General features: G+C 44.5%; 3 protein-coding genes across 4 annotated transcripts in view; 1 reads left to right on the top strand and 2 right to left on the bottom strand.

Moving 5' to 3' along the window:
* Positions 1-146: 146 nt before the first annotated feature.
* LOC129727863 (DNA polymerase epsilon subunit 2) lies at positions 147-2,022 on the bottom strand. The gene is made up of 3 exons (XM_055686107.1): positions 1,790-2,022; positions 519-1,737; positions 147-456 (listed from the first exon to the last, which is right to left on the bottom strand). The coding sequence occupies exons 1-3, from the start codon at positions 1,858-1,860 to the stop codon at positions 193-195; spliced, it is 1,554 nt and encodes a 517-aa protein (XP_055542082.1). The 5' UTR covers positions 1,861-2,022; the 3' UTR covers positions 147-192.
* A 797-nt stretch (positions 2,023-2,819) lies between these two features.
* The window catches only part of LOC129733984 (DNA polymerase epsilon catalytic subunit 1), a 38,246-nt gene continuing 15,065 nt past the window's right edge, over positions 2,820-26,000 (bottom strand). The window contains exons 5-7 of one of the 2 annotated variants that reach the window (XM_055695642.1): positions 10,970-14,247; positions 10,433-10,913; positions 2,820-2,926 (exon numbers count right to left, since the gene is read on the bottom strand). In XM_055695642.1, the coding sequence (XP_055551617.1) occupies positions 10,434-10,913; positions 10,970-14,247 (3,758 nt within the window). In that variant the 3' untranslated portion in view covers positions 2,820-2,926; position 10,433. Of the gene's footprint in view, positions 2,927-10,377; positions 10,914-10,969; positions 14,248-26,000 lie in introns of those variants that run through there. The other variant, XM_055695641.1, reaches the window with a different exon arrangement.
* On the top strand, positions 9,547-10,334 carry LOC129733986 (ATP synthase-coupling factor 6, mitochondrial). The gene is made up of 3 exons (XM_055695643.1): positions 9,547-9,705; positions 9,865-10,022; positions 10,096-10,334. The coding sequence occupies exons 1-3, from the start codon at positions 9,574-9,576 to the stop codon at positions 10,262-10,264; spliced, it is 459 nt and encodes a 152-aa protein (XP_055551618.1). The 5' UTR covers positions 9,547-9,573; the 3' UTR covers positions 10,265-10,334.

The raw sequence follows: 26,000 nt of genomic DNA on the forward strand, positions 1-26,000 counted from the left end.
AAAATTTGCTGACTACTGAATGTTCAATTCCACAGGTATGAATTTGATTCAAGTGAACACAAAAAACGGTTAAATAACTGCTGATGCGGGAGTATACAATATTGCAACTTAACCTCAATACTGTTTTTTCGATTAGCAAAGACCAGTGAAACCAGTGAAAATGATTCGACTTTATTCTCCATTCTCGTTCTCTCAATCGTCTGGAATCTGCGAGTCTTCGACCGTGCGTGACGACGGAATATAAACTTTGAAGGCAAACTTAGACTTTGGAAAGGATCCGGTGTTCATGATGGTGCACTCCTGTTCGGTGGTTTGGAAACCCTGGCATGGGTCGCCGATCACCACCAGATCCGGCAACGGATAAAGTGACAGAGCAGCATCGTAATTCCAGTGCACCGGAAGTGCTATCGGATGTAGCGGCGCCAGTGTACCTTGGCTGATTAGCGTACGAGCAAACTGCAAGTGAAAAAATAGAACAATACTAATACGTTCTTTTGAGAATAATCAATCACCCTTACGTGATCCTCCAGTTGGCCTCCCTTAGGAAAATGTATTGTATTTCGACATAGCTTTGTTACTAAATCAGATCGACAGACAATAATCTGTTGGGTACAGTATTGCAACCGGCACGGATTAGTTGCCAGCACTATTCTAGGATAGCGCTTCTTCAAATCGCCAACTAAACACTCGGGCAGTGGTGGACGTGGTAGAATGTTCGCGGCGCACGGATCGTCGCATGACGGCACCAGCACAACATCTGTTTCCATCTTTAATCGTTCACAGTTGGATAAAATTTCGCCCAACGCTTGAAACCGACCTTTCAGTGAGTAAACATTTTCGTTCACCTTAGCAAACGGACCCATCAAAACAATAGCCACTGGTGGGAATTCATCATATCCTTGCAGTAATAGCTTCAGCTTTTGTAGCACAATCGGATTATCCAGCCAGCAGTCCGCAAGAAAGACAATACTGTCGCCACTGTTGTTCTTCTCAAGTTCTGCCAAATTGCGCGAATATTTCAGCAAACTTTTGGAACGGCCACCCCAGGTATTGCAAGTGCCGAAAAAAGCACGACTACTGGATGCTAGTTCCGTCACGGGAAAGCCCATTTCTTCTATCTTAAGCGTACCGTCACGAAATTTTCCACAGGCCAGCACGAAGCAACCCTCGCAGAAAAGACCAGACGAGAACACTGTTTCGCTCAGATCGACTGGAACTACTCCGGTGGGATCTTCCAAGTGGAATTTACCTTCTGTTAGTTGCGTTAGCAGGCCTAAAATAACAACGTCATTCATTTTGGACGTCGACAGCAGTGTTTCGATCTTTCTCAGTGCCAACCGCTTCAGGTTGTTGTTCAGCACAATCTTGCTGGTGTTGAACATCTCGTGGCGACTGGTTTTCTGCCACAACATCAGATACCGCTCGCGAATATACTCCGACTTGACTTCCGAGCCCGGTAGGAAACCTCGCTTGCCGCTGGCCGGGAGGAACTTCCGTTTCTCCTCACAATAGCGAAACTTTGGCACATCGAATGCATTGATAACGCTGAACACGGTCTCTCTATCCTCGAGGCCGGTGTTGTTGGCCTCTCTGATCGCAAGTTCGATGTGCTTTTTCTCCACCACCGGCAGCTCTAGGCTCTGACCTTGTACGTGATTGGCGACGTTCTGCAGCCATCGTTTACGGTCCGTTTCTGGCAACGGGACTAGCTGCTGGGCTAGAAATATACTCGCCTCACTTGCGAGCAGTGATTGATGATTTGTAATGGTAAAGGAATTATTTAGATTACCTGCGAATTTGAAAACCACTAATATTGAAACGGGACACAACTTGAGCCTTTAGCTTAGGGATTTCCGCCATTTTTTGGCTGCAATTTACGCCTATAAATCAAACATCACTACTAACAAACAACGTTCAGCTTAAAGATTTATAAATTGTTTATTTACTGAACTTTCTTAAGAAATAAGTACCGCAAACACGAGAACGACTCGGCGCCAATTTTTGCACTCAGCAGAATGTTGTTGTCGGATTTGTCGGACTGTTTTTGAATTGGAAGCTAACTTTTTTGCGCTCACCGCGCTCTACTGCGTGAAAAAATCGAACTATTGCTAACCTTGTGATAAAAATTGACGATTTAACCCTCTCCCGCTCACGAGGTTTTTCATGATTCAAAAATACTTTCCGGGCCGATTTAGGCAAAATACTTCGCAGGGTAGTTGAAATCCCTGTAAAACATTGTATTTTGAAGAAAAAAGCGAATTTTGAAATGGTGCTCCAGAGCACCTATGAGCACAGCAGGGACTTTAAAAAAAAACACGTAAAAAATTTTCTGATACTTTTTGAAGTATTTATTCAAATACTATAGCAAATAATGAAAACAACGTAGTTTTCGAAAAAAAACTTGACTTAGTCAGTCATGATGATTTATTTTTTATGGAGTAAGGAACTTTCTAGGCTAGAAAATTGGCTCTCTCTGCATCGATGAAAGGACGAATTTTGAAGAGCTTGTCATATCCGAGTTCTCCTCTTTTCTTCATCTCTGAGTTGTCATGTACTTAGATTTTGGCTTGCAGCTTTTCCCAGGAATGGTATGTTTTCGTTTTTGGTCCGCTTTCAATGCCTTTAGACCCACTTTCATTCCTTTCTTGGCCCGTTTTGCTGGTGTCTCTACTTCTGCCTCGTTTGTCTCGGAAAAATACTTTTGAACTTCATCTGATAATGGATCTATCGCAAACATAGCGACTTCATCTTCAATGTCGCTTCCCATCTCTTCAGCTTCTGACTCATCCATTTCTAGAATCACCACGTAGTGAGAAGAACGGCCAGCAAAAATATGAAATCAGATATATAGTTTATTTAAGGCCATCGTTTTTTTTTTTCTTTGTCTCCTGTATATCCAGTGGTGCTCTGAGGCACCATTTAAAAACTTATGGAACAAGTGAACAAGAACAAAATTTGTTAATTTTATGGACCGTTACACTCAATGAACAATAGATCTACGTAAAAGTTATTTTTATTATAAAAACGAATAATGAATGTTATAGAAAAACAGCAGTGCAAGATTTTGTAGAAAAAAAGAATTCAAAATAATTTTTTTTTTGTCGAGGTATGGTCATTAAAATTCTTGGTGCTCTAGAGTCACCATGAGCGGGAAAGGGTCAAGGCAAAACTAAAAACGTCCGTGCGACTTCTGGATTTGAACTTCAAAACTAGGAAAATGATGATAGATTTAATTTTTAGCCAAGGCTTTAGAGATAAGTGACTTTTCACCTACGCACACTAGTAAACGTGTTAACCCGTGTAAAGTTGCTTTTGTTTCTTCCAACCTGTAAATCATCGCATCTTGTTGCTTCGACTTTTATAACTTTTTCACCATTTTTGGTCGATTTATTTAGCGCCTTCTTCCGAATTCTGATCACGAATGAAAAAATTTATTCAGAAACAAGTTTAAAACATATAATGAGTGTTCAACTGAATTTTTGTCCAGCTGCTAAAAACATAGCATTGCAAACAAAACAGCTATTTATAAATATTTTCCCCAACTACACACTTAGATAATATCACCGAGTACGGTAAAATGAATTACCGAGATTTCAACAGCTAAGATCTCGGTAAAAATCTCGGTAATACATCAAAAAACCGAGATTCTGTAAAATCAGCAATTGACAACTTGTCAAACTTCAACGAGATTCTCGGTAATATTTTACCGGGACTCGGAAATTTCGACTGTCGAATTATTACGAAAATTTCGGTAAAAATTACTGAAGTACGCATTTTGCGATTTCTAAGATAATTCCAGGAAATGATGAAAACGATCAATTATCCGTATAATTTTATTAATTACTATGGCAAATTATTCAACTTATTACAGCATTGGTAGAAACAGGAGAGTTGTGTTGCTTCCTGGAAATAATACCACATCCATCACTGCAACTTCCATCCTGCGAAGCGAGTCATTAACCTACAAAATTGAGTAAGGAAAGAATTAATTGTTTTCTTTTAGTATTATGTTTGCAATAAACACAAACAAGATCCGAGACATAATATTGTATACTTACTCAACATTTTAGGTTAGTCTGAATATTACAGATTTCTCCAGAATGATGATTAACCGCGAAACCTGTTCCTTTTACATCCAATCCGAAACACGAACAAAACTGATAGTGAAGCTTTCGTTATTTTGACAGTTCTATTTTTCGGAATCTCGGTAAGAGCTTTTTTGCTTCAACGAAATCTCGGTTAAATGATGTCAAGCTTCGAAGATTCGGTATTTTAGTTTACTGAACTCGGAAATTCGCTGTTTTACGGATTTTTTTCGGTAAACAAATTTGCGGTATTCCGGTAAACACATTTGGTTTCCGATTTCTCAGTAATTTTGTTACGGAACAACGGTAAACGAAAATGTTTTCAAGTAGTTCGGTATTTTACTTTACCGAGAAAACATTATGCAGTTAAGTGTGTAGTGGCACTAACACATTCGTACGTAAAAAGGTCTACACAGGAGACTGTTTTTCGTGCGGTGTTTGCGTAAAATCGATGTTCTTGGCGTCAAGAAGAATACAGCTGGTTAGAAACTTTCAGCAGCATCTAGTAGACTGCAAAAAAATACATATGAAATTGCAATTATATGAGATCCGGTTTCGTTTCTAATTTGAGGTTATGTTTTCACAGGATTTGGTAGGTACAATCACCGTTCGATAACTGCAAGACTTTAACTGCAACGCTTTTTAACTGCAAGACCGATAACTGCAACAACTTTGCACATTGAAGTGACAGATCTGGCGGGAGGATTCTAAATGCATTCAAAAATGAAAGTTGTTGAATCTCTAGAAACATTTCGAAAGGACTCTTTCATTTCTCTCGATTTTTGTTCGATTTCGTTTACTTGTTGTCTCTTCATTCTAGATGGGAGATTATAGATCTCCGTTATTAATCAATGAGGCAAAATCACCATGGTGAAGCACATACTTCCGTAATTATTATAAGAGCGAAAAAATATCCCTTGTGCATTGTTTGGCTGGCTTTCACTACTCAGCGAGGCAGTGCATAGTAGATCACAAACAATATTTTGTGACCTAGCGTTGAATAGACCATTTTACGAACTGACAGGTGTCCCGGATCTTGCTGACATTGATGTTGTTTTTACTTACGTTATGTCAGCGGTTCCAAGCTCTCTGTCAAAATTTTATTCATGAATTGAGTTCAGAAACGTCTCGTACAATGGTCTAATGTAGTGATGAACATTGTCTTCGTCTACATATTGGTTATGTAAAGTACTTACTAAAACGCGATAAATTATGATGCGGAAATATGAATATCAAATTGATTAATCGAAAAGCTTGCCTAGTTTAGTTTTCTGATATTTTCTGCCTTTATTTCATTAGAAAAATACATATCGACATCATTGGAAACAAAAATGGTAGTGACGGACCTTCTCTAAATTTTGGCATGTGGCAAGTGTTGCAGTTATCGAACGGCATTCGATAACTGCAATGTAAACATGTTGCAGTTATCGAACGACGACTGTACATAGCTTGTTGGAATTGCATTTTTTGAGTTCAAATCTACCGTTGAGTGAATAAAAACTAAATTTTTAAAGTTTCCCGCTACGTAAATCTGTGTTAACTCACTGTCAAAATGCTGCCTACAAATCATCATCCTCATTTTTACTGCAGCACCAGCTGTCAGTCGAACAGTCATTTTAACAAGTGCATTGTTATTGACTTCAAGAACATCCATTTTACGCAAATATCGCATGAAAAACAGTTTCCTGTGTATATTAGCCTTGGCTATAAATTGAATCTATCATCATTTTCCTAGTTCTAAATTTCAAATCCAGAAGTCGCACGGTCGTTTTTAGTTTTGCGTTAAATCTCTTATATTGAAGCTTGTGAATTTTTATTGCTGCTATAAACAGTCTAATAGAGATTACCGTTTATTAGGAAACAGAATCGTGCGATGGCTATCGGCGATTTAAGGCAAAACCGAGGGGCGAGACAGCTTTTATCTGAGTTACTCTTATGCTTGTGAGTAACTCTAATTTACTCAATATTACTCCGAAATTTCCAGATGATTCACATCTTCGATTACCTTGGAAGCAAGAAACATATATGAACGGTGGGACCGAGCAACATTCATGTGTATATTTGCGGTGGGAAAAAAGTTTAAGGATGGATATTCAGAGACACGAGAGTAACTCAAATTTACTCTTTATTTTTCAGGTTTCCTCAGAAAAGCTCGGAAAACCTCAAATTTACTCACTGTCTTACCTGCGCAAAACGTAAAACGACCGTGCGACTTCTAGATTTGAACTTTAGGACTAGGAAAATGATGATAGATTCAATTTCTAGCCAAGGCTGATATACACAGTAGCAAGGATGAAGATTCTCACTCGCGTTCATTTTTTTCGCAAGCGGATAGCTCATTTAATAACCACAATTCTGAACAATTATGTATGACGAATTTGAAGTTCTCAAGTAGTACTACAACATTGTCGAGGAGAATATTGCTCGTACTCAAACACCGGAGCTGCAAGAGGACATTCTGGCAAATTATCGCGATAATTATCACGATCACGATAATTATCGCGTTTATCTTCGTAAATCTGCTCTCACGGCCCCGGTGTTTGAGTACGAGCAATACTCTCTTCGACAAAGTTGTAGTACTACTTGAGAACTTCAAGTTCGTCATACAAAGTTCAAAAATGTTCATATCAAATGAGCTATCGGCTTGCGAAAAAAAATGAGCGTGAGTGATAATTTTCATCCTTGCTACTGTGTGCTGTTTTTCATGCGATATTTGCGTAAAATGAATGTTCTTGGCGTCAAAAAGAATACAGCTGGTCCGGTTTCGCTTCAATTTGAGGTTATGTTTTTTACAGAAGTTGGCAGGTGCATAGCGTGTTGGAATGGCATTTTCTTAATTTTAATCTACCGTTTAGTGAAAAAATCTGAATTTTAAAGTTTCCCGCTACATAAACTCGTGATAACTCACACAAATAGAATTTTGATAGGTTAAAATGTTGCCTACAAATGAGTCGTTGCGGAACAGAGTGGTCTATGTGCCATCGAGCAAATTTTTCAGGAGAAGCAATTTTCGAAAAATCTTTGAATAAAATGCTGTCCAACGGATTGTTTTGAACAAAATGTTCTAATATCAAGGTTATGAAGTGATTCAACATGGGAATACATAAAATTAACAGTTTCTTTGCGAAATGAGTGATTTTACCTCTCCAATGTACATGGACCGCTCTGACTTCATATATATATTCACTGGAATCCTCGAATCGTTTCGAAACAGAGCGCTCTATGTACACAAACCTGGTAAACGACAAAGAAAGTGGCGGTAACTCGTATGAAATGGCTAGTTTCACATGTTATATGATATATAGAGCATGTCACATGTAAAATTTCCCGTGTAACATTACCTGTAACAGATAATTTTGTAACATATTATGATGTAACATATTATAATTTTTCACATGTTACATTTTTCGTGTTACATTACGTGTAACATGTTACATATCACGTGTGACATGTACAGAACAAGTAACATGTTACTTATCACATGTAATATGCTACATGTTACGCGTTACATGATAGCACAGACTAACAGACGTAACACTGGAACCTAGCTCCATCGCCACAAAAAACGTTCATTTCAAATTTTCAATCGAATAACAGTCATCGCGCGAAAACGTCGTCTGGGGCGCTGTTATGCAATCTCATACATATTTTGTAGTTCACCATTTGACACATGCAGTAACGCTGGCGCTGATGTCGAAATACATGACGCAGCGCGAACACGACAGCAGATGGTGCTAGTGTTACTAACGTAAAGTACTGGAATCATCCAAACGATGATTTTATTGAATATTTGTTCGACGTGTTAAGTCTGTTAGTCTGTGATGATAGTATTACCTGTTCCGAAACAGAATGGCCATTCTGTTTTGGACGAAATTTCAACTCGGTATAAATCAGCTTTAGAGTTCGATTTTTCGAAATTTTCCTAATTTACCAACTTTTGCTTCTTGAGTAGATGCGGTTTATTCAAAAAAAAACTAATTTTCGAAAAAAAATATTTTTAAACCACCCTGTTCCGCAACGACACAAATCATCATTATCATTTTTACTGCAGCGCCAGCTGTCAGTCGAACAGTCATTTTAATCGCGGTAAGAATTCTCACTTATAGCGAATTTCTTTATTACACCTGCTCACCTCGTTTTGACCTGGAAGCGCACCAACTGCTGTCAAAACCCTTCTTTATTCGCTCGATTTTGACCCAATTTTGACCTGCAGTGCTGCCCGAAGCGCACTGTAAAATTTGTCAGCTTCAACCCATCACCGCACGTGCTAAGCTCGTAAACAATTATGTGGCATCTCTTTCTTACTTGCGTCTCAAATGGCGATGACGTTTTATTGTTCCTCGGCAGTTTTGCCCGCACACAGTGGAATAAAGAAATTCGCTATTGGTTAAACGTGGTTATACCACAGGGAACAGACCAACAGGCGACGAACAAACAGTCTGAATAAAGTGTGTAAAATTGTGTAAAATTGTGCATGTGTGCCACGAAATATCCTCCGGATTGAACCCCTTGTCATGCTAAATGATAAAGTAAAGAAAGTGTGATGTCGCTACTATCCCTAAACAGTCTGTATGTTCATCAGTGAATGTACTTTTTACTCCCTTTGGTCAAAAACATCATGATATGATGTTTTTGCTTTGGTACTGACGTTGAAATATATTTGCTATGGACCTTTTTACGTACGAATTTGTTAGTGCCACTAATTGGGGAAAATATTTATAAATAGCTGTTTTGTTTGCAATGCTATGTTTTTAGCAGCTGGACAAAAATTCAGTTGAACACTCATTATATGTTTTAAACTTGTTTCTGAATCAATTTTCTCATTCGTGATCAGAATTCGAAAGAAGGCGCTAAATATAATCGACCAAAAATGGTGAAAAAGTGATAAAAGTCGAAGCAACGAAATGCGATGATTTACAAGTTGGAAGAAACAAAAGCAACTTTACACGGGTTTACACGTTTACTAGTGTGCGTAGGTGAAAAGTCACTTATCTCTGTGCCGCTCGATTTTTTATAACTGTCAGTTTTCTGTTTCTAAGCCAAAAACATATTTATTGACTGTAACCAAGGGGATGGCAGCCCTATCTAAACTCTACACGTTTGACATTAGCCAACATATCGGGGCTTTATTTAAATATAAAGCCCCGAGGCAGGCGCCCAGCAAAAGTTCCATATACTTTCACTTTAGTCGGGAAGACTCTTCACTCATTCAACATAGAAAGAGATAGCATGTTGCCATTGGCCCTGACACAAGTAAAAGAGATTTTTAAGGCTGTTCGCACCTACGCGAAGTCTCATATGCAATTGTCAATTCATGTGTGAAAACAAAAGCAAAAATATTCCCTTCCTTCACTTTCGCAAGCAAAAACCAAACCAATATCAACAGAGTCGTCAGGGCCAATTCCTCTGACTGTAACATACTTGAATTATTCCAGTGCACAGATTTCGATTTTGCTACACCCTGTGAATTTTGACAGCTCAGCTGCTTATGTGCTGGTCAGTCAGTTGTCAAAATCTTCACGGCAGTAAAAAGAATTCAATTCAGCACCAGCACCAAAGATTGTTTGCTTTGTGCTATTTCGGCGAAGATTTTTCGATTTTCCATCGATTTTTACTCACAGTAAGTAATTATGATTGTTGCAATTACAACATACCATACTTTAGTTTACAAAAAGCGTTCGGTTCCTGGATAGTCCAGAATACAGATCAATGAAAGTTACATAACTTTAGAGGTTATAGAATCCTGGATAGTAAAATTTTTTTTACTTATATTTTACAGATGTTGACCAATCAAATTCAGCAGGCCGCTCGTATGTTGGGAGCTCAGGCTCGCCGTAATTACGGCGTTACTGCCGTCATGCTCTCGAAAGCTACCGACCCGATCCAGCAGCTTTTCGTCAACAAACTGCGTGAATATGCCAACAAAAGCAAGAGCGCGTAAGTTCGATACCATGCCAAGGAGAGCGGATTTTTTATTCATGCCATCTCATTTTTTTTTTGTATTTAACAGCGGTGGCAAATTGGTTGATCCATCACCGGAAATTGAACGCGAACTGAAGCAGGAACTGGAAAAGTTAGCCAAGCAGTACGGAGGAACCGGCGGGGCCGATATGACCGCTTTTCCTAGCTTTAAATTCGATGAACCCAAACTTGGACCGGTCAGTTCTTCGAGTAGTTAAATTTTCTCTATCCAGTCAGTGAAAATCGAAAAGTTTTGTGGAATAAAACGTTAGCCTCTCGGAATCACCAGGAATCTGTTCTCGTATTTTCTCGAAAGCAAACGTTTTGAGAATTAATGAAGGGATTTTTGTTGATCGCGAGAAAAAATTTGACATAAAACCACCTACCTTAACAAGTATTTAGTAGATGTTCGGTGGTCTCTTGCAGTAAAGGCATCCTGTAATCGTCGGCTACCGTTCGAAACGTCGACAGTAGCCTTCTCAGCTCATCGGCCGAAATTAGATTCTCGAAACTGCCCGCACACGCGCAAAACTCAGCCAAATTTTCTCGCTTGATCTGCTTACAGCGACCACACCGTAAATCCTGTAGGGTATAGGACATCAACTTTCGCTGGACCACGTCGAGCAGGCGCATCTCGATGTCCACAGTGTCGTAGTCCACATTACACTGTGCACACAACCACACCGGACGGCCATCCTTGAGGGCGCGGTAGTTATCTTTGCATAGGTCCAGATCACGACAGTGGTTGCATGCCTTACAGATTACCTCGGTCAGCACGTATGACTTTAACGGATCCTTCCAGACGGCTTTATCACTAAAGTCCCCGATTCCGATCAGTAACAGCATGTTTCGCCGAAGGGTCGTTAACTATGAGAATGTTAAATTATTATTTCGAATAGGTTTAACTTTAGATAGAAACCCACCTCCTCCTCGATGTCTTTTTTAACACCCAAAACTTTACAGATGGCTTTAATGAACTCCAGGGCCGGTCCTTCCTTGCCTCGACCGTAGTTTTTGTGCATTTTTTGTACCATTTCATACGCCACATGTGAGTGCTTTTTGAGACCTTTCGCACCAGGAACCCCTTGGGCCAGTGATTCCAAATACATTACCAGAAATTGATCAAAGTATTCCCGGCAGCGGTTTTCCTCGGGCAACAATTCCGCAATGTTCCAGTTCATCTCCAGCGAAAGTTCCTCTTCATCGTCTTCAGCCGTTTGCTCAGTCTCCTCTTCGTTCAGCTCTTTAGGAATGTTCCCGCGAATGCCACCAAAATTGGCCGAATCGATCCAGAGCAAAAACACCCACGATTGCTGGTAGGACAACAGGACACTGTGGAACAGCTCTTTGTTACGAATGCTTTGCACTACATAATCCGTGTAGGCGATCGCGTCGATCACGCTTTTCTTGGCCGTGTTGATCACAATACGATTGAAGTCCGCATACACGATTTCTGCCTTCAATCGTTGGAATTCAGCGATAATTTGTAAGAACAATTTGCGCATCAATGTGTTCAAAGCTCGTCGTAGTGCCGGATCGTACAGCAAAGCTTTCGTCGATCGCACCCAGCGGTAGAAGTGGATGATCTGAAAATCGGAGAAAATATTCCGATTGATGGAAACCTCCCGCAGCCAACCGTTAACCATCAGTCGCATCACGCGGAAAGCTTGAGAACACAGAGCCGTTTCATCGTAGCTCGGAAGCGTCTGAACGCCTTGATTACTGATCATATCATCTAGGGATGCCTGCGGTATAACGTCGAAGGTGATGGCAGCCGACGCACCTTCCATCTCCTGCACTTTGCTGGCTTGCAAAAGTGCCGAAACGGCCAAACTTTCGATACTAAGTTCCACACAAACGCTATCATGAAAGCCCGGTCGATTCTGCACTACCGAAATTGTATCCTCAAACTCGGCCAGCAGTCGACTGTCGTCCGCTTCGCGTCCTCCGAGATCGGGCCTCGAGCCTGGTGAACACCACAAGATAAAGTTGTGCTTCTGCAGGTGCCGAGCGTAGAACAAATCTGCCCCAAACAGAACCGTATCGGAGGGCATGTTGCCCACAGGAAGATGGAAGTAACGGCACTGATCGAGCATAAGATCGAACACGTGATTCAGGTTAAGGAAGTGCCGTATCATCGATCGAGCTCCGTGTCGTTGCCAATCGAGCCCGGACAGCAGTGAGGCATCATCCGCAATGTGGATATGGGACTCGGGAAACTCCAAACAGGTTGGCAGCAGTTGGTTTAGTTTCTGCAAGCCAAGCGCGGTCTGAACGCAGAGTATGGTTGGACCACGTTTTTCGTCCTTATAGGCGGAGAGCGCACGCGACAGCCGCTGGTAGACCTGCTTGGAGTCCACCTCCATGTACGCCTCGAAGTTCATATCCGCGGGAGGGAGATTTTCTTCGGTGAATTTGTCGCTGTTGGTTTTCAGCAGCGCAAGCCGCTCCGAAGTGTAAAGGGATTTAAGTGTTGGCAGTTGGTTGCTACGGACAGTGTCCAGGATGATAAGCAAAGCTTTTTTGCTGGGTCCCATGAAAAGACCCCACATTTCGCGTTTACCAGATGGGATACTGTGCTGGTAGAGGAAGATTTTACGCATGTTACCACCGTTCTTCAGGTATGGTGTGTGTGAGTAGCTTCGCATTTCCAGCTGCTGGATGTTAAACGAGTCCAAATCTTTAGTGGCAAGTGTCGCTAGGGTTCTGGCTTCCGAACGCTGAACGGCACACAAACAACCCAGTTCCATGAGAGCGCGAAACTCCAGCGACAGTTGAGTTTCGTAAATTCCTTCGATATCCGGTGTCGCCAGATCGGCTAGCATTCCTAATCGGTTGTCTCGGAAAATTTGCTCGGGAACAACGTACTGATAGAGGTGATACACGGGCCGAGCTCGCGGCAGGATACGGTGAACCTTTTTCCACATTGAACCCTCCTCGGGAGGAGCTGGTGTTCGCTGATTCACGTAGAAGATTCTCGGGACGGTAAGTTTGATCTTGTGTAACTCTTCGCCTACCATTGCCCATATGTTGAAATTTCCCATTTCATCGGTGGCGATGATTTGAATTACTTGCCACGGCTGTTCGATTAGTGAACGTTGAGTTTTTCGCAGGAAACCACCCAGCGTGGTGGCAGGACGGGCTGAACCTGTCGAAGTTGAAGGTTCATCATCGTCGTTCATTCGTGATCGCTTACGTTTAGGATCGCGGAATTTGCTACGCTGTGCCAGCTGCCACTTCCACTTTTTCTTGTGATACGCTAACCACTCTTGCAATTGCTGATTGGTTTCCCCTGGGGGTGGTGGAGCTCCAAGTGCTTCTCTCCAGGTCTTTGGTTCTGGAGCCGCAGGAGTAGAATCCGCCTCGGGTGATGGTGTTCGTCTACGTTTCGAATGCACCACTGGTAGGTTACTTCCAGCAGCGCCCGGTGATTGCGAACGGACAATGTCTTCGATATCAGCGATCGCTGGTTTCTCCTTCACCGTGAACATCTCACTGATTCGCCTCTGCTTAAGGGTGTCATTTTTCTCCAACATTTTCTTATGGAGCCAATCTGGATGTTGTACCCTCGGAACAGGATTATTCAAGCCCTGCAAAGCCGCCGGTATAGTGATGATCTTCTGGATAGTCCCACCCAATCGCTCGATATAGTACTGCCAATCCAGTACATCCCGTATATCCGCATCGCCCATCGTGTTGTCCTTCAACCAACGCCGCAAATAATGTCTTCTAACGCTTGGTTCCGATTGGAAAATAGCCAGTGGAATCGCACGCTCCGTCACGGGTGCACCATCCGGCTTCTTCGAAATGATAAACTTGCACGCCAACCCGGCGTCCTTAACCATCTGATCGCCGAGAAACTCCGCCAACCGTTTTGCGGTGGAAATCGAAGTCGACTTCTGCTCACCATAGTCCTCCAACTTTCGCGACATCGATCGGTTCTCCGAAATCAACTCGAACAGCTCACTGTCCGGCATATTGTGACCCTTGCTGTACAGCACATCCAGCCAGTAGTCGGCAATTTTGGCCACCGCAGCGTAGCACTGCTCCAGCGTCGAACCCTGCAGAAACGCTTCGAACACCGAACTCTGGAAGATCTTGATCAACTGCAGCTCACCCCGACGCTTAACCTCGAAACCCTTCAACTCTGCTAGTGAACCGTCAAAATTGAAGACTGCGTAGCGTTTTTTCAACTTTTTGCCTGCGGAGAAGGAAGAGATGTTATTGAATGACGATCGTTACAAAATGAAATCGTTCAATCGTGCTAAAACGGCTTAAAAATATCACCGATATTGAAACTACGCTCTTATCACTTCTAACTATCAGAAAAAAAGTGTTCGCGAAGACCCTGCTTTGGTTTTTTAAAGATTATTACACTTTTCGAATGAAGTGGAGATTTTTCTCCATTCTCATCAGAATATAAGCAATCTTGAGCGAAATCCTTAGCTTTCATAAGTTCTTTCATTGTATTACCATTGTAGTTGTTGGTATGAATTAAGTTTGGCGAGACTAACATTTTTCCATAACTTTCCTGGTTTTAAAAAACGTGACCGACAACTTCAACCAGATTGAGTTCTCTGCAATTTCTTCTCGATAGTGACCAGTTTTGCATCAACTGCTTGACTATCAATATCACCCAATTAACCCTTTCGAAGGTGAATGATGTTATATTCGTAATGAACAAGTTAGAAACTTATAGAAATAACGTCTATTCCTGTCAAAGGCTAACATCAGAGTGAAAATATTATTTGCTTCTTCTAGCGACTCGGTATTCCAATGACTGCTTTAATCTTTTAATCGCTGCCTTGGTAGTATCTCTTCTTTCGAAGCACCCTGCGACCGCAAACCTGATGATTCAGCAGAATATTGTAGATGACATTACCGATTCTTTCGAGCACGACACCAGGCATCCACTTCCAGATGTCATTGCTTGAATACACCTTGCCATAAACAGGAGATCTAGCTTTAAAGCTTCGTTTATGTTTTGGTTGTTGCCTAACAGGTGAGTACTTGGGGCGTAGAAGGTCCAGAGTTGTCCACATGGAACATCCAATCATTAATTGATCAGGTGACTTCCCACCAACTACGGCAGAGGGTGCTGATTTGTGGTTGTGCTGCTTTTACCCATGCTGAGCAGCCTTAGACTGGACCGCCTAAGGTCTCCCCGGGACCGCCATTAGGCACTACTTCAGGGAGAGGGCCAGTCGTGCTTTTAGTACTTACCTCTCCGGGTAGCAGAGCAACCTATGCAGGCCAGTTAGTTAGCTACTAACTGGGGCATGTCGATGGTTTCCCGTCGATTAGGGCCTTGCAAAACATTTACGATCTGTGATGCAGCCTTGATGACCACACTTCAGATTTCCCTATTCTCGCACATCCTTCGCACAATATTCTCTGGCGTGGTGTACATCCCACTTATTGCCAGCATTTCGTGCCTTATCCACTCGAAACGCGGACATGTGAAGAACACATGCTCCGCGTTAACATCCTCTCCCGTACATACGGAGCACGTAGGGTATACAGGTACTGCCTAAAGCAGCCATGGCCTGACAGGATCTGAGTCAGATGGAAGGTTACTTCCTCATGGTGCCTATTAATCCAGCATGCTTACTCTGGAATGAGTCGGTGTGTCCATCTACCATTTGTAGCGTTGGACCATACCCGCTGCCTCCTAGTCATTGAAGATGACCGTATGGTGTTGCATATACCCCTTGTGTCGCGTTGTTCAAAGCACTCTACATCCTCTCTGACAATGATGCTGATTCCAGCCAAGACACAAACCGTCTCGTACGACACTGTTCGGTATGCGAACGCGACCCTCAGGCACATTAGCCTGTACGTACTCTCGAGCTTGCCACGATGGCACGAGGTACCCGAAACCTTGGACCACACTGGACCTCCATACCTGAGTAAGAACGTAGCCACGCTAGCAAGGACTTTGCGCCTTCTGCTACGGACCGCTGGTCATGCGGGATAATGCCGCTACAGCCATGGAAGCTTTTTTGCAGGTACAATCGACGTGGCTCTCGAACGTGAGCTTGTCATCGAACCCTCAGAAGCTTCAAGGAGGCGATAGTGCATGCACTAGCACTGATTGATGCCAATCTTCCACTACGCGTATGGATAGCGCGGCCACCTCCACCTCTCTAATTGACTCGCCGTAGACCTCAAGAGTTATATCATCGGCGAAGCCCACAATGACCACTCCTGGAGAAAGTGTTATTTTTAACACGTCATCATACATGGCATTTCACAATACCGGACCCAGGATGGAACCTTGCGGTACACCTGCGGTAACTGGGACGCTTTTCTGACCCTCGTTTGTGTTGTACACTAGCACTCGATTCTGAAAGTAGTTACGCAGAATCTTGTACAACGGCACCGGCACTCTGAGACTCTGTAGCGTTAAGGCTATGGAATCCCAGCTGGCACTGTTAAACGCGTTCTTCACGTCGAGCGTGACGATCGCACAGTAATGAATGCCCCTCCTTTTACGTTGGATTGCAACCTCAGCCGTTCTGGCGACGGAGAGAATTGCATCCACCGTAGACCTACCTTTTCGAATACCGAACTGGTTGATAGACCGTTCTCACTTTCTGTGTATTTCACCAGTCTTGTGAGGATTACCCTCTCAAGCACCTTGCCCGCTGTGTCCAGCAGACAGATTGGTTTGTATGCCGATAGGTCACCTGGTGGTTTCCCGACCTTCGGCAACAGCATTAGCCTCTGTCGCTTCCACACGTCCGGGAAGAGGCAGTTGTCAAGGCATTTCTGCATGACCGCCTTGAACAACCCGGGGGCTTGCTTAATGGCCGTCTTGATGGCCAAGTTCGGGATTCCATCTGGTCCCGGTGCCTTGCCTATCTTTAGGGTATCTTTAGGGAGTTTGCGATCTCGATCAATTTCTTCTGTCACCCTTACCGCATCGTCTGCCTCTGCACGACTGCCGTCACTCACGGATGGTGGTGGCTCGTCAGCCGGAGGCCAGGGACTTGGTTCGTGGCTTGGGAAGAGGCCCTGAATGATCGTTTCGAACATCGCTGGTGATCGTTCTGCCGGGGCTAGCGCACCTCTAGTCTTGGTCAAAACGATCCTGTAGGCGTAACCCCACGGGTTCGAATTGACACTGGCGTAGACTTTCGAAACAGGTTCGTTTACTGGCTCTGATTGCGCTCTTAAGCGTTGTCTTAGCGCATCTGAATGCGGCACCGCGTTCCTCTCTTTGCTCATCGGAACGGCACGTTGCATCCTCCGTCTCGCACGGAGGCATGCACTACGTAGGCCGGCTATCGTTTCGCTTTACCAGTATGCCGGTGGTCTACCCTCCCTAGGCGGACGAGACCTAGGCGTCGTGGCGTCGCACGCCCATGACAACATCGCATTTAGATGATCCTCCCCCGGGTGTTTTTTTTTTTTTTAAAGGTGGCGGGGAAATCTGCAAACAGACACCTGAGAAGAGAACTCAGGGTGTGGGGATGAGACTAGGGGAGAGATGCTGGGGTAGTTACACTCCCCCAGACACCTACTTATCCCTGTCCCGACCCACTAAAACCCCTCCAGTCTCCAGCCCTGGTCTTCCCGGAACGACGGTTAAGTATTACGTCGGGAAGTGGCTTTTGTGCGTGATGCACCCTCTTTACTCTTATAACCTCCTAGCTAACTACCTGGAGACTGGTAATTAGCTACCACTGGCGTGTTGGTGGTTGACCCGCCACACACGTTGCAGCTCCAGAACAATCTGAGAGGCGGCCGCACAGACCGCGTTCCAGATGTCCGGGTCGTCGCACATCCTCCGGACTAGATTGTCCGGAGTAGTGCCAGGCCCGCTCACAGCCATCATGTTGCTCCTCGCTCTTCCGAAACGGGGGCATACGAAGAAGACGTGCTCAGCAGTCTCCTCCTCCTCCACGCACTCGGGACACATGGGGGACACCGCGTGTCCGAACCTGTGCAGATATTGCCTGAAACAACCATGGCCTGGCAGGATTTGTGTCAGGTGGAAGTTCACTTCGCCATGTCGTCTCCCGACCCAGCCGGATATCTCCGGTATTAGTCGGTGCGTCCATCTGCCCTTTGTGGAGTTGGACCATTCCCGCTGCCAGCGGAGCATCGAGAATGACCTTCTGGTACCTCGTATGCCCCTTGTGTCACGTTGGTCGAAACACTCTCTGTCCTCCTTGATGGCGATGCTGATAGGCATCATGCCGGACAAGACACATATTGCATCGTATGACACCGTACGATACGCACTCGCAACTCTCAGGCACATGAGCCTGTAGGTACTTTCCAGTTTGCCACGGTGGACCACACTGGCCCACCATACCTAAGTATGGACGAAACCACGCTGGCAAGAAGTCTTCGCTTGCTGCCATAAACCGCTGAGCTATTGGACATCATACGATATAGTGCTGCAATAGCCGATGAGGCCCTCTTACAGGCATAGTCGACGTGACTCCCGAACGTGAGCTTGTCGTCCACCATAACCCCCAAGAGCTTCAGGGATCGCTTCGAGGTGATGGTGCAGTCTCCGACTCTGACCACCGCCTGTTGCTCCGATTTACGGTTGTTCACAACCGTGACCTCCGTCTTATGATGCGCGAGCTCCAGTTTCCTGGAGCGCATCCAGTCCTCGACCTTGCGTATACAGTGCGCGGCCGTCAACTCGACCTCCTCGATAGACTCGCCGTAAACCTCCAGCGTTATGTCGTCTGCAAAGCCGACGATCACAACCCCTACAGGGAACTTGAGTTTTAACACTCCGTCATACATGACATTCCACAACACCGGGTCCAGGATAGAACCTTGCGGAACTCCTGCGGTAATTGGGACGCACTTCTGACCCTCCTCTGTGTCGTAAACAAGTACTCGATTCTGGAAATAATTTTCCAGAATCTTGTACAGCGACACCGGTACATGGATGCTCCTGAGCGCGAGCGCTATGGAGTCCCAACTGGCACTATTGAACGCATTCTTCACGTCGAGCGTGACGATTGCGCAGTAGCGTATTCCCCTTCTCTTGCGCTGGATTGCTACCTCCGCCGTCTTGATGACGGAAGAGATTGCGTCCAGCGTGGACCTGCCCTTCCGGAAGCCGAACTGGTTACTTGCCAGACCGTGTACACCCTCCGTGTACCTCACCAGTCTGTTGAGGATGATCCTCTCAAGCACCTTGCCCGCGGTGTCCAGCAGGCAGATAGGCCTATATGCCGATGGGTCCCCTGGCGGTTTCCCAGCCTTCGGCAATAAGACCAGTCTCTGCCGCTTCCACCTGTCCGGAAAGAGACAGTCATCCAGGCACCTCTGCATGACTGCCCTGAACAGCCCGGGGGCCGTTTTTATCGCCAGCCTGATCGCCAGGTTAGGGATACCATCCGGTCCCGGTGCCTTGCTCACCTTTAGGGATTTGGCGATCACGATGAGTTCCTCATTCGTAACCCTTGCCTCCTCCCCTGCCTCGACACGGCTGTCGTCGCTCACGGATTGGATGCTCGGCAGGTTGGCCGACCATCTCTGGTCTATGTCTGAGATACTGGAACGTCGGACGTGAGACTCGACCGCCGGAGGCCAAGGACTTGGCTCGTGGCGTGGAAAGAGTCCCTCGATGATACGCTCCAGCATCGCTGGTGATCGCTCTGCAGGCGCCAGCGCGCCTTTAGTCTTGGCCATTACAATCCTGTAGGCGTCACCCCACGGATTTGTATTGGCACTCGCACATAGCCTATCGAAGCAGGCCCTCTTGCTGGCCTTTATCGCACTCTTTAGCATCGATCTTGCCGAACTGACAGTAAACCGGTGGCTTTCCATTCCTAGGTTGGCGAGTCCTAGGCATGGTGGCGTCGCACGCCCGCGATAGCATAGCAACTAGTTGGTCAGCAGTCGGGCGGAGCCAACTGCCCCCCTCGCGCTCCCTTCTCATTGCCTCTTCGAATACCTCGGCATCAAAGTGCGATGTCTTCCACCCGCGAACGGTCGGAGTGTTGGCTCTACCCGTCGCTTGCCGCCTCTCGTTGTTGTCTACACTAACACAGACCGCCTGGTGGTCGCTATTAGTGTAGCCATCGTCTACCCTCCAGTTCTTGATCAGTCCTGGGCTGGAGAACGTCACGTCGATGATCGACTCCGCACCATTTCTGCTAAATGTACTTTTGTTCCCAACGTTGGCCAGATCTAGGTTGAGCTTTGCAAAAGCCTTCAACAGGATCTGGCCCCTCTGGTTCGTGAAGCGACTTCCCCACTCAACAGCCCAAGCGTTGAACTCGCCCGCCACCACCAACGGCGTTAGGCCCGTAAGCTCCATGGATAGGAGGTCGACCATCTGGGTGAACCTTTCGGTAGACCAACGTGGAGGAGCATAGCAACTGCAGTAGAACACTCCGTTCACCTTAGCAACTACGTACCCTTCTTCTGAGGTTGAGACAACCTCCTGAACCGGGAACTTGCTCGTCGTACATATGGCCGCCAATCTGGACTTATCCGCAACCCAGTTACCCTTTCCGGGAGGGATGCGTTAGGGGTCCGATATGACGGCGATGTCCGACAACGACTCAGTGGCTGCTTGGTGTAGCAGCTGCTGAGCCGCGAAGCAATGGTTCAGGTTCAGTTGCGTCACCCTTACGCCCGTGGTTTCGCAGCCGGCTTACCGGCTGGGCACCTGGGGCCTCCCATAAAGTGTTTGGCGTCCCGTTTCCCGGAACATACCATGCACTTGGGAGACTCCCCACAGTCCTTTGCTTTATGGCCTGCACCTCCACATCGCCTGCACAGCTGGCTCCTATCGGGCCCCTTGCAGGTCCAGGACTTATGTCCGCCCTCGAAGCACCGGAAGCAAATGTCTGGTTGCTGTAGTATGCCCAGAGGACATACCGACCAGCCGACCTTCAACTTGCCCTCTTTCAGGGCCAGGTTAGCGTCCGCCGACGGTAGTCGGAAGGTAGCTACCTGGGTCCCCGCCGGACCTTTGCGGAGGCGGATTGACTCCTTAGCCACCTCCACCCCGCACTTCGCTTTAAGGGCTTGTGCAATGTCGCACCCCTCAGTGATTTCGTCCAGGTTTTTAAGCTGGAGAGTCACTTCTGAGGTGAGTGCCCGCACTTGCACCTCCTTCCCTAGGACCTTTTCGGCTACCGTTTTGTAGGTAGCCCCCTTGTTCTTGGCGTCCTTCCGGAGCTCAAGTATCATCTCGCCAGTGCGAGATCGGCGGATACTCCGCACATCCGCCCCCAGATCCTTGAGCTGGGTTTCCCCCCTCATCTTCTTCAAGACTTCTGAGTACTTCGACCCATCCGTCTTGAGTATGAGGGCATCACCTTTTTTGGTCCTCTGGCTGCTCCGCCATCATGACGCGTCGCACCTTCCCGACGCTTCCTACCCTCTACGGTAGTCCAAGGGTTGCCTGGGTGTGGTTTACCCCCTTCGTGCTTCCATCTAAATGCCTGACCGAATACATCTGCATCGAAATGCAATGTTTTCCAGCCGCAGAAGGATGCTTGCTTCCTCACGCCTACCTCATAGCGGACCGATTGGTGATCGCTATTCGTGTAGCTGTCGTCTACCCTCCAGTTCGTGATCAGTCCCGGGCTGCAGAACGTCACATCGATAATCGACTCCGCCCCGTTCTGCTGTAGGTACATTTCGTGCCAACGTTAGCCAAGTCTAAGTTGAGCTTTGCCAAAGCTCCCAACAAAATCTAGCCCCTCTGGTTTGTACAGCGACTTCCCCACTCCCAGCCCAAGCGTTTAAGTCGCCCGCAACCACAAATGCCCGTCAGTTCCGCGGTTGCTTGGTCGATCATCTGTGCTAACATTTCAGTAGACCAACTTGGCGGAGCATAGCAACTGCAGTAGAATACTCCATCCGCTTTGGCTATCACGTATCCCTCGCTCGAGGTTGACACAATCTCCTGAACCGGGGACGTGCCTGTCGTGCATATGGATGGCCTCCCAGACTTATCCGTTACCCAGTCACCGTTTCCGGTTGTGATGCGTTAGGGGTCCGAGACGATAGCCACGTCCGACAGCGACTCAGAGGCTGCTTGGTGTAGCAACTGCTGCGCCGCATAGCAGTAATTCCGGTTTAATTGTATCAGCCTCAAGCCTGCAATTGGGGCCTCCCATGGCGTGCCTGGCCTTCCGTTTACCGGTGCATACCAAACACTTGGGAGGTGCGCCGCAGTCCCGTGCTTTATGGCCTGCACCATCGCAGCGGCGGCATAAGTTGACAAGAAAAATGTATGGAAATCATTTTTTTTAAAACGGTGGATATCATTTTCCAGGATCCTTCCAAGTACTGGCTGTCTTAGGGTAGACTAAACTAGACTAGAACACCGCAGCGGCGGCATAGATTGGACCCGTCGGGCCCTTTGCACGACCAGGAAAAAAGATAGAAGTAAAAAACAAAAAGATAGAGTAAAAAACTGATTTTAAGGGGGTCATTAATTTGGAGCTCAATAATTATTTTCCTTAAAAGATAGAATTTTTATTTCTTCGACAAAAATTCATCAAACAACTAGATGTTTCACATTTTATAAAAATTCTTGGTTTGTATTTCGAACCAAAAAGGATTTAATCGAAATCTATACACAAACCCCCTAATCTCAAATATTACATTGCAGCATGAAAATACTCAAAGAATTAAGAAACTTTTGTGATCATCATAAAACTAATAGTTTCTTCGTAAAAGCTAATGACCGTCTTTTTTTGACGTGGTACTACGTCATTCTTCACTATACTAAGGAACAATCTGTGAGAACTGGACTGAACATGAAACGTTTTTGGTTGGCGGAATGGCAGATTTCAGATGCTAATAGCGCTCAAACCACTGTTCCGATTTCACTAGTTAATATACCGTTGGAAAGCTGAAATATACAAGATTTGTATAACATGATAATTTTAGTTACCATTCTCTTATTACTCCGTGAAAATTGCGGAAAAGTTTGAAGGTCGAATATCCACATTAGACTGGGACACGGTTATATAGGAAAAAAGCGATGGTGTTATTTTTTCGCTCCCATGCACTTTTCGTGTTCCTTATGGGTCCCATAACAACTGTGTAACTTTGCAGATCGATCGGTGAAACGCCCGATTTGAAAAAGTGGATTTTCCCATGTATGGAAACTTTAAAAATCGGGCGCAAATCGGGCGTTTCACCGATCGATCTGAAAAGTTACACAGTTGTTATGGGACCCATAAGGAACACGAAATATTTTTTGTCCCACCCTAATCCACATACCATGGAACGAGGTGAAATTGATCAATTTTTATATCAACTTCCAAATAAATAGCTTCATGTACATTTTTCCTGAAATAGTATAATTTAAAAACAAGTACTGGTATGTGCTCCAATAAACCTCTATGGCTATTGGTGACTTTTCTATCGTCTATTTCATGAAATAAATTCGATAATTCTATAAGGTACGATGAGGTAAATTGGGGTGAAATTAATCACCATTGAAATCCATACATTCTTTTAGCAATGTGCATTTTTCGATATGCTAATGATAAATGATGATTTCTGTGCTGAAAAATATTATTTAGAGCTAGTTTGGAAACGAAAATAACGATGTTTCAGGTTAAAATTTGTTTATTTTGGTTCACGAGCTGCTTGTTGCTAAATTTGCTCTTACTTGATCGTCGTTAGACCGATTTCAATTCGGTTGGTTGCAAAAGCTCAAAAAATTAAAATCTTTGTGGTTTCCTGCGAATTCATCAGTTTTTCTTTAATGGTAGGGAATGATCATTGTTGAAAATTACATTCTTTGAGCTTTTGTCAAACTTTACTCACTTCTCCAAATTTAACGTAATTAACCCTCAACTAAGATTACTTTAAGTAAATTCAATACTTTTTTTTGTTATTTGGAAACTTTATTGATAAAATTTGATTGAGTTTTGACTGAGTTATAAGAATTTTTCGAAAATATGAAAAATAGCTCCGGGCATGCAAGGGTTAACTTTGACAGGTATGTGAATCATGCAAAAGTTGCGTTTAAGGACACGTTAACATTGCCTAGTATTGTAATAGCAATATCTTTTGATTAGTATTTTTTATCACGGATTTTCAGGTGATCAATTTCACCCCATTCCACGGTACATTTCTCATACGATTGGTATATTTCCCTAATGCAGATTTCAAAAACATAGACGAAATGATTTCACGCATCCAGTCATAGCAATGCCAGTCAATTGGCATCGCATTCATCACCCAACGTAAGGGACGAAGAAAGAAAGCAGAGATGCTTCCACGTGATTGGTTCTTCTCCCAATCACCCAAGTTCCCCACACTGAGTGACGCTATAGAAGGACATTCCGTGTTAAGAGAAGATCATTCCCTGGTCGACCATCAAGGCGAACAATTAGGCTTCCCTTCGATCTGAGTGGTAATCTAATTCAGGTTTTTTTTGTGAAATGTTCATGGATTATTGTGTATGGTATTTGTACGTTTGGTGTGTGTTATATACTATGGCCAAGGATGAAAATTATCACTCGCGCTCATTTTTTTTTGGCAAGCCGATAGCTTATTTAATAAGTACAATGCTGAACAACTTTGTATGACGAACTTGAAGCCCTCAAGTAGTACTACAACTTTGTCGAAGAGAGTATATCTCTTACTCAAACACCAGAGCTGTGAGAGGACATTCTGGCAGATGATTGCGATAATTATCAAGATCGTGATAATGTTCGTAAGTCTGCTCTCACGGCTCCGGTGTTTGAGTACGAGCAAAACTCTTTTCGACAAAGTTGTAGTACTACTTGAGGACATCAAGATCGTCATACAAAGTTGTTCAAAACCGTGCATATCAAATGAGCTATCGGCTGCGAAAAAAAAATGAGCGTGAGAATTTTTATCCTTGCACAGTAGGCTGTTTTCCATATATATATTTACTATATTTATCAAAAAACTTCACGCAAAAGTTGGATGGTGCGAAACCAGTACAAAATTGTGCGTTTTTAGCGCAATTGTTGATGTAATTCGGAACCAGTACAATGATTGCGTGTTGGGCATAACGCAATTAATGCTCTAGCGTTTCTCCAATGTATTTGGCAGCTCCAAACTACTACACCTAAACAGTTTCAACTGATATCAAGCAGCATTGCAAAGCGAGCGAAAAGCAAAACCATTCTCCTCCTTTCTGCTTGAGGACGAGACACATGCTACGCTTTTCAAGTCTTTTGCACACACGCTTTCGAGATACTTTTTCTTCTTCATGCATTCCTCTGAATAGCAGCAAGCACGCACCGACAGTAAGAGTGAGAGACTAACAACACTGGTATCAAGTATGTACAGCAGGGGTGTCACACTCATTTCGTGAAGCAACGAGATATCGCCTTGCGCGTCGCAATCCGAACCGAAAGAGAAACCTGCAAATTGTAGGTGACGTGTCTATGGAAATTCTACGAGCGAGAGAAATTTCTCTCGTCGCTTGAGAAAAAAGCGCGTGCAGTCACTAAAACACTCGACGCGAGAAATAAAGTGTCGGTATATGATACATATTCTTATTTCATTCTATGTCAATGTATTCGCAGTACAACTGTTGCGTTATGGGTTTCACACATTTATTGTGCGATTTCTGTGCAACATTTGTGCGAATCGGGAAGACACAATGATTGTACAAGACTTCAACTTTTGCGTGTTGATTTTCTTATACAACTCCGTTGAGGCAATATAGTAGTACAGCAAAATCAAGCTTTTTGATAAAAATAGATTCAATATAGTAAAAGTAAGTACCAGAAAGTTAGAATAATATAAGAACAGTGTAACTAATAGCAGTTTTTTCGGTCATTAACCAAAATGCTTGTTGAAATTTCAATTTTACTACCACTACCACTACAGCGCCGTCTCTTTGAATTAAACATTGTTTCGGGTGTCCCATTAAACATGTTTATAAATTTTTTTGAACAAAATTATTTAGTAATATTTTTTCACTTTTCGGACCCCTGAAATGCATTTGAATGACGTTGA

The sequence above is a fragment of the Wyeomyia smithii genome, chromosome 1, assembly GCF_029784165.1.
Source record: "Wyeomyia smithii strain HCP4-BCI-WySm-NY-G18 chromosome 1, ASM2978416v1, whole genome shotgun sequence".
NCBI lineage: Eukaryota > Metazoa > Arthropoda > Insecta > Diptera > Culicidae > Wyeomyia > Wyeomyia smithii.